Source organism: Mucor velutinosus, assembly GCF_035048745.1.
Source record: "Mucor velutinosus strain NIH1002 chromosome Unknown tig00001577, whole genome shotgun sequence".
In the NCBI taxonomy this organism is placed as follows: domain Eukaryota; kingdom Fungi; phylum Mucoromycota; class Mucoromycetes; order Mucorales; family Mucoraceae; genus Mucor; species Mucor velutinosus.
The window spans coordinates 140406-158443 of NW_027041934.1; the positions used below are offsets into that span (position 1 = coordinate 140406).

At 42.6% G+C, this 18038-nt stretch overlaps 4 protein-coding genes across 4 annotated transcripts; all 4 read right to left on the minus strand.

Annotated features, from left to right (window-relative positions):
• Positions 1–47: 47 nt before the first annotated feature.
• Positions 48–2355, minus strand: ATC70_013487 (uncharacterized protein; the record flags this gene model as incomplete). The annotated part of the gene is made up of 6 exons (XM_064832651.1): positions 48–257; positions 332–450; positions 516–622; positions 682–1117; positions 1173–2258; positions 2313–2355. 6 exons carry the CDS (start codon positions 2353–2355, stop codon positions 48–50), a joined length of 2001 nt encoding a protein of 666 aa, XP_064675530.1.
• Positions 2356–4189: 1834 nt separating this feature from the next.
• On the minus strand, positions 4190–7090 carry ATC70_013488 (uncharacterized protein; the record flags this gene model as incomplete). Its single annotated transcript, XM_064832652.1, has 8 exons — positions 4190–5661; positions 5726–5881; positions 5938–6149; positions 6235–6334; positions 6390–6548; positions 6605–6670; positions 6732–6824; positions 6886–7090. 8 exons carry the CDS (start codon positions 7088–7090, stop codon positions 4190–4192), a joined length of 2463 nt encoding a protein of 820 aa, XP_064675531.1.
• A 1617-nt stretch (positions 7091–8707) lies between these two features.
• ATC70_013489 (uncharacterized protein) lies at positions 8708–11749 on the minus strand (the record flags this gene model as incomplete). Its single annotated transcript, XM_064832653.1, has 1 exon — positions 8708–11749. The coding sequence occupies one exon, from the start codon at positions 11747–11749 to the stop codon at positions 8708–8710; it is 3042 nt and encodes a 1013-aa protein (XP_064675532.1).
• A 2283-nt stretch (positions 11750–14032) lies between these two features.
• Positions 14033–17749, minus strand: ATC70_013490 (uncharacterized protein; the record flags this gene model as incomplete). Its single annotated transcript, XM_064832654.1, has 1 exon — positions 14033–17749. One exon carries the CDS (start codon positions 17747–17749, stop codon positions 14033–14035), a length of 3717 nt encoding a protein of 1238 aa, XP_064675533.1.
• Positions 17750–18038: the final 289 nt, after the last annotated feature.

Genomic DNA, 18038 nt, shown 5'->3' on the forward strand with positions numbered 1-18038 from the left:
TACAGCCAACTCCTGGTTAATGATTTATCTACAGTGCTTTTTTAAATTTATACGGTTAATTCCCAGTACTCTACAGGATCTCCACGAACTTCTCGGAATGATTTTCGAATATGGGGATGCACCTCTATCTTTTCTACTACTTTTTGCCAATCGTTGATCGTTTTGCTGTCGTTGACATCCACAATGAAAGAGCGAAGTTGAGAAACAGACAGAGCGGCTGAGGGATGTTGAATAGGGTCCTTGAGATGATTTTCATACTAAAAAAAAAAAAAAAAAATCCCATTAGTAAATTAGATGTAAATTAATTAATAGCCAAAAAAAAAAAAAATACCTGTTTCATTAGGCGTTCTGTAGTATCCTTTACAAGAATGTCAATCTTGTGTTTGTACATCTTGCTTCTTTTGTAGTCTCTTGAAGCTCCAATAAAGGCGGAGGCTATAGAAATGAAAGCTACGGGGAATAATAGATCCAATGAGTGAAATGATCAAACACGCGGCACCTCCAAAAACACATACTAAGGATCATCATCTTGACATTGAAAGGCGTCTTTTTGTATAATCGTTGAAGCTGGCATTTGGTAGAGTACTGAACATGCTCTGTGCCCAAATATCTATCGCCATCACTAGGTGAAGGAATGCGTTAGCTTGTAGATCAATCTTTATTTGCAGATCGCAGACTTACACCTCCCAGTAGTGGATTTTGGGATCCTCCAATACAGCAGCCAATGCAATTACCATAATTTCATCCGATTTGTCTACTGGAAGAGGAGGTTGAATGGATTCCTTGAGATCAGATAAGATGTCTTTGACGAGCACTCGAACGATGGGTGCTGGTTCCATGCTCTCTACATCGGCATGAGCCAAAAGATGTCTGCAAGCGGATTCTCCTTGATGCATGGCCAACTTGTTTTTGATTTTGCGTTCAACACGAGCAACATATTTTCCTAGTACTGAATTATGAATGCAGTCGTCAGCGATGGGGAACATGTGTCCAATGTTGTAGAGCGGTGTCTTTCGTTCATAAAGTGTATCACAGGTCAATACGCCGCCAGCGCAAATACCATGATCTGGGCATGGAATGCAAGGCGAAGGCAGTAATGAAAAAATGGATGATGGGGCTATTTCGAGTGTGAGTGCTACTGCAGTATGAGGTCATCCTTTGATAGCGCTTACCAGGCATTTCAGTGACAATATCGGGATAGCTTTGACAGTACCCATTCTTTTGACGTGCATATGCTGTGATCCCCAAACAGATCAATGCAAAGAACATGTATATACCACAAAGCACATAGCCTACTTGCCTGATTCTGGCTTTCCATAAAAGCATGCTGTCTTTAGCAGCAGCCATTGTTTGAGACCGAGTTAAAATAGAATACTCGGGTGATACTAATTTTTCTGGTGGCACTGCTTGATCTTTGTATAGTTGGACCAATTCGTCCTTTTCAACCTCTCCCAAATCCTCGTCCTCATCGTCGTCGGATGCATCTTCATCTGCTTGGTAGTCAGGGTCGTTTTCCTCTTCATCCTCCACAGGTTGTACACCACCGTCAAAGGATACTCGCTTGGCACCCACCTTGCGCTTAGGTGATTTCTGACGTATTTTTCTTTCCATCATTTCGCTATTCTCGTAATCCTCGTCGTCCGATGAAGCAAATGAGTCTTCCGGGTTGAAGCTGGGAGGATCAAATTTGGTTCGTCTTGTAGTTCTTTGTGTTGCTGCTGGTGCTCTGTTGGATTCAACAGTAGGTATGTTGCTGCTGCTACTGCTGGCATTGCTAACAACCTTGTGTGGTTTGAGTTGCTCCATTGAAAAGGAGGGTAAAGGAGTAAAATGATTCTCTTCTTCGTCGTCGAAAGAGTCCTCGGGATTGAATGCTGGAACTGTCTTTTTTCTACTGCTAGGAAGTGCTGGAATAGCGTAACCGTCCTTATCCTTTCTTGCAGCTGCTTTGACGGTCTCTTCGGTTCGTCTCTGGCGACGCTTGGTCAAAGACAATTTATCTTGATAGAAGTTGTCCGGCTTTTGTGAAGTTCTACGTCCACGTCCCAATGCCTTCTCCTCGTGGTTGTCTATCTTTTCTTCCGGCTTTTCAGTTTTTTTGTGCTCTCTCAAGATCTCATCGCGGCGAGATAGAATGTTCTTTTTGAATAGACTGATCAAGTCAGGCCTCGTAATGCCGTGCATATAAGGAATATTGTGAGCTGTTAGAATCTCTTTGAGCTGGTACTTTCGAAGCGAACGAATAGAGAAATCTTCATCTATTGTAGGTGGTTGTTGGATACTAGTTCTACGACTGTATAAAGCATACTTACTTAGATAATACAACTCATCAGGAATACCAGAATTGTTTGACATTTTAGTAGTAATAAGGAAAAAGAAGGGAGACAGAGGGAAAAAAGACGCGATAGTTTATAAACAACTGCACTCACAACCGTTCAAGGTGACGTGGTAGAGAAGAAGGTGTAGCCAATGATGCATGAATAGTACAAAAACCACTAACCGATCTAACTCGGTACGCTCAGTGTCGGTGTCGTCCTGTGGGCTCTCATCACCAAAGACATTTTAAATCAGATATAATAAAATTTTGGTATATCAAGTAGATTTTGAACAAATTACTGCAAGTAAAAGAAAGATTATATTAGAGCCACCAGGAGGAAGAGAGGAGGTATCTCCCTCAGCATCCTTTTTGCTTGCACTGATATCAAACGAAGCCTATTATTGAGACGATGTGAAAGAAAATTCAAGTTTTATGTAGCATTTGTACATCACAATCGCCATTTTCTGATAATAGAATTGTCATATCATTCACTGCTGCTGATGCTCTGTGACATAAAACTGACCATAAGTAAATACAGAACTTGTGTAAGATCTACAGCAACTTTTTTTTTGAGATATTGCCATTGCAAAAGACACCTTCATGAGGCAAACCTCCCCAAAAAAAAAGTATTCGGGGTAAGCAACTGTCCTTTCAACGCCATGATCCCCATCTGGTCAGCATCGTAATCACCCTTGTCATCATCCTTGTCATCATCATTGTCATCATCATTGTCATCAACAGAAAGGCATTTAGGTCAGCCAGCAGTAAGCCGCCACCAAAAAACAATTCAAACGCAGCATTTTTTTTTTCGACTTCTTTAAACTATTCTATGATATTCGACTACATAAATTGTGATGATCACCCTACGCTCCCTAATACATTCTTGAAGTACTTTTCAAGGCGCTTGTAATGGTGCTGATTATAATAAATACTTTGACTGAAATTATTGAGCAATTTAATAAAATTTGAAATGAGGTTTTTAACGAAAATAGCTATATTTTGCATATGAAAGTCTCAGAAAAGTGGTTTCAGAGGTTGCATTGAATCGAGGGAAACATTTTGATTTAATACATACCATAGTAAAAGTCTTCATTTTCAAGGTGAAAAATGCGATCGTTTAATTTTCGATGAAAACATGAGGTGCCCTTCATGATTTTTTGGCTGATTTTTGGCCATTTTTTTTTGGCTTAAAAAGTTGAGCAAATGTATCAGGAAGTTACTACTACTCAAGTACAATTGTTTAGCGTTATTTTGGCAACTCAGGGAGGTCTACATGTCGAGATATGAAGGCTTGAAAGCTGTCCAATTGGGTTATGTTTTGCTTTATAGCTTTTATGTACATGGCATGAAGCTCATCTTTGGTAGCTGTAATTTACTGGAAGGGTAGTTCTGCAGCCTGTGTAATCTCTAATTCGAATAAAGGTATACTGATTTTGTAAAGCTAATTCATGCAAATTTTGATGCCCTATGTTGCTGGTAAGCTTATTAACAATGGAAGGAAAACCCGAATTTGCTGCTTGAATACTATGGTTTTGCACCTTCGCTTCGCTATGGTAAAACCCTCTTATAGGTCAGTGTTACCAAATGTTGAATTAGATGCGTTATGTTCTTCCCCCAAACCCCCTTCCCATTGCCGGCTTTGCTGGTGGGTTTATTCACCTTGTACGGTACACAATTTTTTAAAATTTTGAAAGGATATGGCTTGTCTATTTTTGAATGCTTCACAGTATCTTATATGAAGATGCTTTTGTTAAACTACATTGCTCTCAACAGCAAATAATGCTATATGAAAACACGAGCCTTTATAGCTGGTTTAGTTCAAATGATACCAGGCAATACACCTGAATGCCTGTTCACTTTATTTTACAATGGTCAACTACTATTACTACTATTACTACCATTTGGCAAGCCTTTAAGCAAATCAAGCTCGATGCATGTCTTTTCTAGCTCAAGCACAGCTTCGGCGTATGCTTGATCCTTGTCGTTCAGCAGCATCTTTAGGTTGTTTTCATCGTCCTTGCTTTCCTCCAATCGCTTCAACAGCACTGCAATCTCGTTTCTCAACTTGATATTGATTGCTTCCAATCTGCCTATTTCCATATGCCACTGTGAATTGTCTTGATGGGTCGTGTTCTTGAGAGAGAGCTGATCTGCTAATTTGCTGGACAGGTCGGCTATCTGGATAGCATCATCTCTTCCTTGCGCTTCAAGTTTGATGATTTGCTCGTACAGCAGTGTCAGCTCTTCCAATGCATTTTGATGCGCTTCTTGGGCCTCTTCGGATTGTTTCTGTGCGTCTCGCGCTCTATCTTCTGCCAGCAGCCTTGCGGATTGATCGTGCTTTGACTGTGAGTTCATCTTTTGCAGGCTTCGTTCAATGGTGTCTTTTTCTTCATACGCATACAGTAGTCGCTTTTCTAATATGTCGACTCGATCTGATTCCAGCAGATCCAGTGCTTCCTTGTTTCTTGTCTTGAGTGCGGCGTATTTTGCTTTATAGTAGGCTGCTTCTTCTAGTGCAATTGCTCTTACGTTCTCCACTTGCTCTATCTTTTCAAGTATTGGATCATTTTGTTTATTTATACTGTATCTAACTTTTCTAATCTCGGCCTTGACAGTGACAAGTTGTTGAAATAGCATCAATTTATCGTGTTGATCGAGGTTGAGTAATGCCATGTCTTGATCGTCATGGTTGTCTAGGTTGTCATCAGATGCGTCTCTCTGCTTTGCGCGCAAATGTCTAGCCACAGAGACTTCGGTTCGCCACCATTGCTCCTTTTTCTTCATCTCTGAAATGATCGTATCTCGTGCTTTGATTTCCAATAGTAGTTTGGCTTTCTCGTCGGGATTCATAGCTGTTGTCGTCGATTCATTCATGGCAGGCATATATGGTTTGGGTGGTATCTGAGAGCGAGGTGGAATCGAGGATTCTCTTTTGAATTTATATGCATCATGCACTGTTGATGGCGCCTGTCGATAGGCTTCGTTGAGAGAGATCCCTTCTCGAGGCGGTCGTGGTGGAGGCAATGTTGGTGAAGTGGGTGGGCTTGCATAATGCAGATCTGCGGCAAGCAGCTGTCTGGATGTGCTCAGATTACCCTCTAACGAGTTGGCTGTTAATGGTAGATTGATTTTCTGATCTTGCTCATCGAGGGCCTGATAGTCCATGTGCTTTGCATCGAATTGAGGCTGAGGTATGTTGAATTCTTGCTCCATGTGTGCAGGTTGGATTTGTGCTTTTGGTGCATTCGTGTTGTTATTACGCATTGTACTCGTCTGAACACGATCCGCATTACTATTTTCGCTTTCTGAGGCTTCTGGCTCGGGAGGATATTTTATCTTGGCTATATAAATATATATATATATAAATAATCACATTCAGTCCAACAATCCCATATAAACACTTGCAGCAATCCAATGTATACACATGGGCACTATCATCCGTTTTTCCAGTAACTGAATCACCACCAAAAACGTAGATTTTGTTGTGTATCACTGTCATTGAAAGCCCATAGCGAGGCGAAGGAGGTGCGCCCATGCTTTGAAACATGTACCATCTCTGACCTTGTTTGACCTCATTAGAACGATATCGATTTCCTTTTTCTACCAGTTTCACTCACTCTTGATTCTAAACGCGCATAAGTCGCCTAAACCACATCCATTTAGTCCTCTTCCTCCAAAAACGTATATCGTATCATCGACTAATGCAGCTGCACAGCTTTCTCTTGGTGCGGGTATATAGCCTACAGCTGATATCTGATGCCAAACATGAGTAACGAGATCAAAGTACCAAATATCGTTGTATAAATGGCTCGCATTGATGCCACCGAATCTATTCGTTTGTGATGAGTTTTTTTTTTCTTTTCTTTTTTCTCTTTTTTACTCGTGCGTCGAATTGAAATGGGAAGGCTGCTCACATGTATAATTTCTTGTCGTAAATCACAGAAATGTGTCCGGATCTGGGTGTTGGCCCTTGATTTTCAACTCGAATAAATTCCCATTCTGCCTTGGCAGGATCTGCTCAATATGTGTGAATCAGCATGGTGAGAATGAGTAATTCAGCAAAACTTACACTCTTTCACATTGAACGCACACAAGTCATTCAGGTACTTTCGCTGAAAATGACCGCCAAAGATATACATGATGCCATCATCAGAAACACATGTGGAGTGTCCTGCTCTTTCCGATGGCAATCTACCTTTTGTACGTACTCTTGACCATTGACGAGTGTCTAGAAAATCAGCATTAGCGCTGTCAAAAAAAAGTGTCATACATGTCAACATCTACTTGTATGCAAGACGTAAAAGTAAGGATCCCAAATCTCGCTGCCGTGAATGGGCTCGCCACCATAAACTAGAATAAAAACAGTGAATATCATGACATGTTGAAGCTGTTGCTCATTGTTCATCCTTACGTAATACAAAGGAGCCCATTGAAGAAATTGTGGTGAAGCTTCTCAGAGACGGCACATCACCCGATGTTGCTAACGAGCTGGCAGATATGCTGTCTACGTTGATGAAAAGCGATTACTATGGCATGGTATGCGTCGCGCTCTCTTTTCCATTTACTTGTGTCAATGATGAACATGTTCTTCTTTGTATTTCCCTTGTGCATGCCACCATAAATAAGAATGTGTTGATTGTCAAGGGCAGTGGCACTGTGTCCAAATCTCGGCAAAGCATGATGACTGCCACTCAATTTACGCTGTGACCAAGGATAGATGGATTTCTCGTTATTTCCTCCACTTTTCGTAAACTTTGAAAATAGTGTCATCTATTTTATATGTAGCGAAAAGGAAAGAGTGTGAGAGAGAGAGAGAGAGAGAGAAAAGGAGGAAGGATAAACAGGTAATTATTATTTCCATCTTTTTTATTAGCGGAGTCGCCTATAGAAACAAACAATAAATGTGTTGCAAGGCACACAATATAGTTTAAGATTGAGGCATTTTACTATACGCAAATCAAAGGGCAAGCATTGCAAGTGCAGCTCCTATTTGATGTCGTTGTGTTGATATTATATTATCTTGGCAGCTTTTTGATGGGATTACTGTTGCTACCTGAAAGGACATGGTAGATCCATTCATGTGATGCTCTCCCAATGCATTCGTTTAATTTAGCGCAAGTTGGTGCTGTCTTTAGGGCGTCTTATACACATTTCAATTCAAATGTATCCAACTTGACACCAGTCCTCGCATTGTGCAATGTCCAGAAACCGCTTTCCAAGTATTACGCTGTGGAAGTATTTACCAAGCTTGTTCAGGTCAACGATGACGAGATTGTTCTTTTCGCTGCAAAGTATACTGTATAATACCTTTGCCCATTGAAGTTGCTACTCAGATGCCACAGTTAATGCTCCATATTCTAAGCATTACATACATCTTGGCCTGCTTGCATTTCGGTTCAAAATTCGCGTCTGGAGGAGTGTTTCAAAGCGATTGAATCTAACGACTTTGTAAACGATCATCAAGGCACTATAGAGCAGCAATTCTAAGAAAAGGCATTTTTTGGCTTGTAGTTCCCTTGCTATCAGCTCTACAAACATTGATTGCTCCAACATTTTGTTGATTCTGGCAGCAAGCAGCAGCCGCCAAAAATACTTTAATCTCAGCCAGTCATTAATCTCCTGATTTGTTGATTCTCGATCATTTCGAGCACATTTCGACTTATTTCGCAAGTTTTCGTTATGTAAGTCGCCATAACCATCCCTTGCTTTCTAATGCATTCTTGGAGTACTTTTCAAGGCGCATCCAGTGGTACCAAGCAAAAGTAGTGGTTTGAATGATCTTCTTGAGCAAAGTGAGAAAGTATGAAATGAGGTTTTTGGCGAAAATGTCGAGATTTTACATAGGTAGGTTTCACAAACAAAGTGTTAAGGGTTGCTTTGAGCCGTTACAAACATTTTGAGTCAATATCATAACATAATAAATGTTCAGTCCTTTTGCACTTTACAATCCTAATATGGAACCTGAGTTTCAAGGCATCTATCAGACCTGGCTCATATCATAACATAATAAATGTTCAGTCCTTTTGCACTTTACAATCCTAATATGGAACCTGAGTTTCAAGGCATCTATCAGACCTGGCTCATATCATCATAACATAATAAATGTTCAGTCCTTTTGCACTTTACAATCCTAATATGGAACCTGAGTTTCAAGGCATCTATCAGACCTGGCTCATATCATAACATAATAAATGTTCAGTCCTTTTGCACTTTACAATCCTAATATGGAACCTGAGTTTCAAGGCATCTATCAGACCTGGCTCATATCATAACATAATAAATGTTTTTTTATAAGGAAGTAGGCACTTCTGTTTTTATTTAAAGTCCTTAAATCGTCACCTAATATAGAGGGAGGGGATATAAAGACTGGAGGATATAAGGGGAAGCTCAGATAATTGTATCGAAGGAAAGTTGGGAGTCTAAATTGAGGAGAGTACGATGAATGGAGTGGATGACAGTAGACGGGATGAAAGGGACGTGCTGGAAAACTTGGCGGTAATGAGCAGACCAGATAGCCTGTTGGATGCAAGCAAAGACCTGGAACACGGATAATGCAGGAAAAAGTTCATGAGATGAGCGGTCAATATCGAGGCGAAGGTGGAGGATGGCAATGTATTCCTCGTACGCAAAGTAAGAGAATCGAGGTGAGATGTAAAGAGAGAGAGTTTGTCGCCAGACGTCCAATTTTCGAGGACAGGAAAAGAGGAAGTGCTCAGTATCTTCGATGATGGTGGGGATTGTGGATGACGAAGACTGACAGTGAGGACAGTACGGGGTAAATGAATCGCGAAGCCGTTGATGTAATAATTGACGAGTAGTAACTTTTTCATGAAGGATCCGGAACCAAGTATTGCGAGCATTCAAAGGAATCTGGAGAGTCCAAAACTGCTTCCATTTGGCAACACCTAAAGGGGACGAATAAGAGGAAGGGTTAGTGTGAAGGGGGAGGGATTTGAATCCTTGATTAGTAGGGAGGGATAAAAGGAATGAATGAGACTCAAAAGAAAATGAAGTTGCCAATAAAGAGAGTAGAAGGGTGGATACGAGGCTGATACTATCGGAATAGTTGGTGATGGTGGAGAGGTCGATATGTGTGATGTTTGGACGAGGGACAAGGAGCAACATGTTGAAGTGAATGAAGTTGGTGAGCAGTAGGTTTTGAGCCTGAAGAAAATTGATAGCGCGTAAGCTGGTGGGTTGGTGGGGTAGGCCAATGACCGAAGTGCGAAGTTGAAGAGCTTGAGTGGTGGTATCAAAGATGAAAACATCATTACCTGTAAGTTGAAGCACTCTGGGGTAGTGTTTTACCACTTCCTTTGGTGAGCGAAATGTAGGCGATAAGCTATGGTTGGGTGGAAGGTTATGTTCAACCAAGGTCGAAAATGGCAGGCGTAGACAAGTACTGAAGGAAACATGACAGACACCAAACTTACGAACAATGGTATCTACGGCGCGAAGAATGTTGTAGAGAGGAGCGATGACCTTTCTGGCGCTTGATGGCCTACAGGCAGGAAAGAGGAGAGACCAGTGGTAGGTGGGGTATGAGGGAGTAGCGAGGAAGAAGTTGAGGATGACACGGAGATAAGGAAGAGAAGTCTTGGTAGGAGGAGTGGGATCGGATGGGTGCAAAAGTGGATGAAGCCAGCGCCACTGAAGGGCGTTGATCTGCACAGCAGGATCCAAAAGACCAAGGCCGCCATGAGAACGAGGGAGGCAGAGAGTAGCGAAAGAGAATCGAGTTAGTTTGGCATTTTGGTTAACGAACGAGGCGCCCAGCTGTTGTAGCTTGTGAATATCGTTAGCCGAAAAAGGAAACAAGCGTGCAATATGCCACACTTTAGAGAACAAGAGTGAATTGAGAACAGTAACCCGTCCTCGAAAGGTAAGGTTGCGTACCGAATGAAGGCGACAAAAGTCCCGGAGACGAGTGAGAAGAGCATCGAAATATGAGTTCTTTTGAGCGGTAGATGAACAAATAGGGTATCCGAGATAGATGATGGGAGCGGTAGCATTCTGGTCATGCCAAGACGAGATACCAGACGCGCGAAGGCCGAGAATCCAGGATTCGTGCGGTACACCAGAGAGAGACAATGCTTGCGTCTTGTGATAGTTGAGAGAGGCATTGGACGCGGCGGCATACTTATTTATCAACTGTTGAAGTTGGTGGAATTCACTAAGATCGTTGAGGAAAACTAGTGTGTCATCGGCATATGCCAGGACTTTGACTGGATCTGCGAGAGGAACATTGTCAGCGAGAGGGGAGGAAAAACGAGGATTAGTGGCTGCAATGCGTGTAAAGTCAAACCCAAGTATGTTTTGATGTTGGTTGATGGCACGGAGGAAGGGGTCGAAGATGATATTGAAAAGCAAAGGACTGATAGGGTCACCCTGTCTCATACCACGTTGGGTTGGAAATGCTTCAGAGAGAAATCCGTTGATGTTGACCCGTACCTGCGTGTTAGTAAACAAAGAAAGCAGTGATGAGATTAGAGAAGATGGCATGTTAAAAGCTGTGAGTACAGCGGTGAGGTACTCCAAGTTGACACGGTCATATGCTTTTTCTTGATCTAACAACAAGGCGATTGACGTAGAATGGGTGGCAGTGGCGAGGGACAGAGCGCAATGTAGGGTCATGGCTGGTTCGCCAATAAAGCGATGGGGCATGAAGCCGGATTGTGAGGTGGTCAATCGTGTGCCAAAGTGGAGCATGAGCCGAGCATTCAACAGCCGAGTGAAGATTTTGGCATCACAACAGATAAGACTAATGGGACGCCAGTTCTGCAACAAGGCAAGATCACCTTTCTTAGGGAGCAAGACCAGACAAGTTTCTTGCCACGATTGCGGGAATACGCCGTTTGACAAGGCGTCAGAATAAACACGGAGAGCAATGGCAGCGGTGAGTGGGTGGGTGAAAAGCAATTGTATTATGGCATATGGTAGGGAGTCAATGCCAGGACTAGATTGTTTAGGGGCCCGAGTACCGGCTTCGACTAATTCATCGAGGGTAAATGGAGCACATAATGACGGGTGGTCTGAATCTAGAATTTTGTCAGTATGAGGAATCTGATTAGTAAAGTAGCGAATCGCTTCGGTGTCCACTATATCCGCAGTGTAGAGCCGTTCGTAGTAAGCTACCGCAGCTGCCTGTTTGTCCTTTGTAGTCGCACAATCGGAGGAGGAGATGGGGTGTTGAAGAGTGGGGATGGCTCGTTGTTGGGATCGCTGGGATGTAAGACGCTTGAGGAAACCAGCGGATTTCTCCCCGTGTTCACGCCATTTGATGCCGGAGCGTAAAGCTTGAATATCAGCCAATTCTTGTTGTAGGTTACCTATCATTGATTCGATCTTGGGAAGGCGATCATTGCGTACTTGAGTCGTTTTGTAGAGTCGTAGCAGCTTGTTCCGCTTGCTTTGGAGACGACATAACATAATAAATGTTCAGTCCTTTTGCACTTTACAATCCTAATATGGAACCTGAGTTTCAAGGCATCTATCAGACCTGGCTCATATCATAACATAATAAATGTTCAGTCCTTTTGCACTTTACAATCCTAATATGGAACCTGAGTTTCAAGGCATCTATCAGACCTGGCTCATATCATAACATAATAAATGTTCAGTACTTTTGCACTTTACAATCCTAATATGGAACCTGAGTTTCAAGGCATCTATCTGTCCTGGCTCATATCATAACATAATAAATGTTCAGTACTTTTGCACTTTACAATCCTAATATGGAACCTGAGTTTCAAGGCATCTATCTGTCCTGGCTCATATCATCATAACATAATAAATGTTCAGTACTTTTGCACTTTACAATCCTAATATGGAACCTGAGTTTCAAGGCATCTATCTGTCCTGGCTCATATCATAACATAATAAATGTTCAGTACTTTTGCACTTTACAATCCTAATATGGAACCTGAGTTTCAAGGCATCTATCTGTCCTGGCTCATATCATAACATAATAAATGTTCAGTACTTTTGCACTTTACAATCCTAATATGGAACCTGAGTTTCAAGGCATCTATCTGTCCTGGCTCATATCATAACATAATAAATGTTCAGTACTTTTGCACTTTACAATCCTAATATGGAACCTGAGTTTCAAGGCATCTATCTGTCCTGGCTCATATGAGAATAATGATTTTACAATCAATCAACAAAAACCACTGTTGTTTCTACCCTCTTTCCTCTGCTCAATGCTGTCAATGTTTTATTTGAGCGACGTCTCAGAGCCTCAGAGATTTCATTACTTACTGCAGACATTTTATGCAACCCATGCATTGTCAATGTCCAGACTAACGTTATTAAATATAGAATGCAATAAAATATCATTATGAACGATATAGAAGGCAATAAAATATCATTATAAACGATAGTGCTATGACCTTCCACCTACTTTCTATACGCTTCAAGGGCATTTACTACTGTATTGCCTTATGAAAAGGGCATGAGTTTTCCAGCTGGCCCTACCAGCCAAAATTAATTCAAACCCAGAATCATAGTCTGTTCCAGATTGGACATATTTTGATAATTTTGGACTCGATCGAGCTATTTTTGCAGATTCGACTAAGTGAAGTATGATAATCACCCCATGCTTCCTTAAGCTTTCCTGGAGTACTTTTCAAGGCGCTTCCAATGGTACTAAGTAAAATAGATGTTTTGAATTCACTTATTAAATGATTTGTAAACATATGAAAAGAGGTTTATGGCCAAAATGTCGAAATTTTACATATCAAAGTCCCACAAAGATAATTTCAGAGGTTGCTTTGGATTGATAGAAACATTTTGATTCAAGATATACCATAGTAAAAGTCTCCATTATCAAGATGAAAAATGCGATCGTTTGATTTTCGATGAAAACCATGAGGGATACCTCATGCTTTTTGGTCGATTTTTGACCATGTTTTTTTGGTCCCCAAAAAGTCGAGCAAAAGTGTCAGAAAGTAACTGCCAGATGAAAGCAACCATTTGGGGCTATTCTGACGATCTAAAACGGCCTTGAACGCAAGAAAATTCAGCTCAAATGCACTCATATTTTGCTGTATTAGGGACACTAAGGACTAAAAAGTGGGAATACCAGTATGCTGCTTGCCCGTATATGAAGTAGCTACGTGTATATGGATGTAGAACATCACATAAGAATCAGATCCACAGATAATATGAAGGGTTGCTATGTGTAAGTGGAGGGTCAAAATGAAAGTAGCAGTATTTTGATAAAATACGCAAGAGAAATCAGTAGCACGAGCTGCCGCTGCGCAGGTTGGTTCTCTACCTTCGCTACGCTTCGGTGAGAACCATCCGAAGCATAAACACTCATATGATTAGTGATTATATATCAATCAACAATCAGGGTTCCTCTTCTAACATTTTAGCTATATTAATTTTGGGATATTAGCCAAAGGCCCGCGGCAGCGCGAGCCGTTTGAACGTAGGTTGGTTTCCACCGAAGCGAAGCGTAGGTCAGGAAACCACCCGAAGTGCTGAAAGGCTCGTCATAACATAATAAATGTTCAGTCCTTTTGCACTTTACAATCCTAATATGGAACCTGAGTTTCAAGGCATCTATCAGACCTGGCTCATATCATAACATAATAAATTTTTTTTTTTTTATAAGGAAGTAGGCACTTCTGTTTTTATTTAAAGTCCTTAAATCGTCACCTAATATAGAGGGAGGGGATATAAAGACTGGAGGATATAAGGGGAAGCTCAGATAATTGTATCGAAGGAAAGTTGGGAGTCTAAATTGAGGAGAGTACGATGAATGGAGTGGATGACAGTAGACGGGATGAAAGGGACGTGCTGGAAAACTTGGCGGTAATGAGCAGACCAGATAGCCTGTTGGATGCAAGCAAAGACCTGGAACACGGATAATGCAGGAAAAAGTTCATGAGATGAGCGGTCAATATCGAGGCGAAGGTGGAGGATGGCAATGTATTCCTCGTACGCAAAGTAAGAGAATCGAGGTGAGATGTAAAGAGAGAGAGTTTGTCGCCAGACGTCCAATTTTCGAGGACAGGAAAAGAGGAAGTGCTCAGTATCTTCGATGATGGTGGGGATTGTGGATGACGAAGACTGACAGTGAGGACAGTACGGGGTAAATGAATCGCGAAGCCGTTGATGTAATAATTGACGAGTAGTAACTTTTTCATGAAGGATCCGGAACCAAGTATTGCGAGCATTCAAAGGAATCTGGAGAGTCCAAAACTGCTTCCATTTGGCAACACCTAAAGGGGACGAATAAGAGGAAGGGTTAGTGTGAAGGGGGAGGGATTTGAATCCTTGATTAGTAGGGAGGGATAAAAGGAATGAATGAGACTCAAAAGAAAATGAAGTTGCCAATAAAGAGAGTAGAAGGGTGGATACGAGGCTGATACTATCGGAATAGTTGGTGATGGTGGAGAGGTCGATATGTGTGATGTTTGGACGAGGGACAAGGAGCAACATGTTGAAGTGAATGAAGTTGGTGAGCAGTAGGTTTTGAGCCTGAAGAAAATTGATAGCGCGTAAGCTGGTGGGTTGGTGGGGTAGGCCAATGACCGAAGTGCGAAGTTGAAGAGCTTGAGTGGTGGTATCAAAGATGAAAACATCATTACCTGTAAGTTGAAGCACTCTGGGGTAGTGTTTTACCACTTCCTTTGGTGAGCGAAATGTAGGCGATAAGCTATGGTTGGGTGGAAGGTTATGTTCAACCAAGGTCGAAAATGGCAGGCGTAGACAAGTACTGAAGGAAACATGACAGACACCAAACTTACGAACAATGGTATCTACGGCGCGAAGAATGTTGTAGAGAGGAGCGATGACCTTTCTGGCGCTTGATGGCCTACAGGCAGGAAAGAGGAGAGACCAGTGGTAGGTGGGGTATGAGGGAGTAGCGAGGAAGAAGTTGAGGATGACACGGAGATAAGGAAGAGAAGTCTTGGTAGGAGGAGTGGGATCGGATGGGTGCAAAAGTGGATGAAGCCAGCGCCACTGAAGGGCGTTGATCTGCACAGCAGGATCCAAAAGACCAAGGCCGCCATGAGAACGAGGGAGGCAGAGAGTAGCGAAAGAGAATCGAGTTAGTTTGGCATTTTGGTTAACGAACGAGGCGCCCAGCTGTTGTAGCTTGTGAATATCGTTAGCCGAAAAAGGAAACAAGCGTGCAATATGCCACACTTTAGAGAACAAGAGTGAATTGAGAACAGTAACCCGTCCTCGAAAGGTAAGGTTGCGTACCGAATGAAGGCGACAAAAGTCCCGGAGACGAGTGAGAAGAGCATCGAAATATGAGTTCTTTTGAGCGGTAGATGAACAAATAGGGTATCCGAGATAGATGATGGGAGCGGTAGCATTCTGGTCATGCCAAGACGAGATACCAGACGCGCGAAGGCCGAGAATCCAGGATTCGTGCGGTACACCAGAGAGAGACAATGCTTGCGTCTTGTGATAGTTGAGAGAGGCATTGGACGCGGCGGCATACTTATTTATCAACTGTTGAAGTTGGTGGAATTCACTAAGATCGTTGAGGAAAACTAGTGTGTCATCGGCATATGCCAGGACTTTGACTGGATCTGCGAGAGGAACATTGTCAGCGAGAGGGGAGGAAAAACGAGGATTAGTGGCTGCAATGCGTGTAAAGTCAAACCCAAGTATGTTTTGATGTTGGTTGATGGCACGGAGGAAGGGGTCGAAGATGATATTGAAAAGCAAAGGACTGATAGGGTCACCCTGTCTCATACCACGTTGGGTTGGAAATGCTTCAGAGAGAAATCCGTTGATGTTGACCCGTACCTGCGTGTTAGTAAACAAAGAAAGCAGTGATGAGATTAGAGAAGATGGCATGTTAAAAGCTGTGAGTACAGCGGTGAGGTACTCCAAGTTGACACGGTCATATGCTTTTTCTTGATCTAACAACAAGGCGATTGACGTAGAATGGGTGGCAGTGGCGAGGGACAGAGCGCAATGTAGGGTCATGGCTGGTTCGCCAATAAAGCGATGGGGCATGAAGCCGGATTGTGAGGTGGTCAATCGTGTGCCAAAGTGGAGCATGAGCCGAGCATTCAACAGCCGAGTGAAGATTTTGGCATCACAACAGATAAGACTAATGGGACGCCAGTTCTGCAACAAGGCAAGATCACCTTTCTTAGGGAGCAAGACCAGACAAGTTTCTTGCCACGATTGCGGGAATACGCCGTTTGACAAGGCGTCAGAATAAACACGGAGAGCAATGGCAGCGGTGAGTGGGTGGGTGAAAAGCAATTGTATTATGGCATATGGTAGGGAGTCAATGCCAGGACTAGATTGTTTAGGGGCCCGAGTACCGGCTTCGACTAATTCATCGAGGGTAAATGGAGCACATAATGACGGGTGGTCTGAATCTAGAATTTTGTCAGTATGAGGAATCTGATTAGTAAAGTAGCGAATCGCTTCGGTGTCCACTATATCCGCAGTGTAGAGCCGTTCGTAGTAAGCTACCGCAGCTGCCTGTTTGTCCTTTGTAGTCGCACAATCGGAGGAGGAGATGGGGTGTTGAAGAGTGGGGATGGCTCGTTGTTGGGATCGCTGGGATGTAAGACGCTTGAGGAAACCAGCGGATTTCTCCCCGTGTTCACGCCATTTGATGCCGGAGCGTAAAGCTTGAATATCAGCCAATTCTTGTTGTAGGTTACCTATCATTGATTCGATCTTGGGAAGGCGATCATTGCGTACTTGAGTCGTTTTGTAGAGTCGTATCAGCTTGTTCCGCTTGCTTTGGAGACGACGAAGTAGACGGCGACGCCATTCCGATTGACGACGACTACAAGATTTGGCTACCTGTCGAGTTAATTCCTTGATTTGATCCCAAATGACTTGTGGAGTGAGATCATTAGCATTGGAAGCGAGAAGGGTGTGGAAATCGTCAAGCTTTGTGAACAGGCGTTGGCAGAAGTATTCGTTGTGGACTAATTGTGGATTGGCTCGCCACAGACCTTTACCGAGATCTGGATTATCAAAAGTTAGTTGGGTAGACAGCATCGCATGGTCAGTCCAGTCCGAGTGGACAAAGTGGACAAACTGGTCAGTACGGAAGTCCATCAGTTGAGGATTCAAGAACATATAATCGATGGTAGTGAACGTAGTGTTGCGACGAAAGGTAGGTACTTGAGGTTCGTGGATTAATTCATGAGTACTTTCCTGATAGTAGTGGGTGAGCATCGAATGAAATAGCCATTGTGATTGAATGCTAGCTGGTTTGACAATAGATGGTGGACGGTATTGGCGGAAATTGTAATTAAAATCACCAACGACTATAGATGGGGCATCGGTGACATTAGACAGGTGATTGTTGTGTAGACCTTCCGCCGTGTTCATGTTGGTGACGAGAGTTTGGAAGAAGGAGCGTTGAAGTAACTGATCATAAAAGATATATCTATCTGGAGTAGTGACGGGTGCATAGATATTCATGATCTTCAGGGGAGGAAATAGGTTAGTAGTGTGGGAAATGGTACAATATATGATTCGACCATCATCCGAGACGAAGATGGGATTGATATGAATATTAGGGTGAAGACTTACTATCCCGCAATGGGATGACCATATAGAAGATGTTGCTTGGAGTTGTAAGTCGAGGCGAGCTTGGGTATTGGGATCGGAAGCGTGGGTTTCTTGAAGGCAGAGGATGTGTGGTTGTTGATCATAAGATTGACGTAGGAATCGACAAAAGGCTTGGCTGTTGGGGACGTTTGATGGTTTA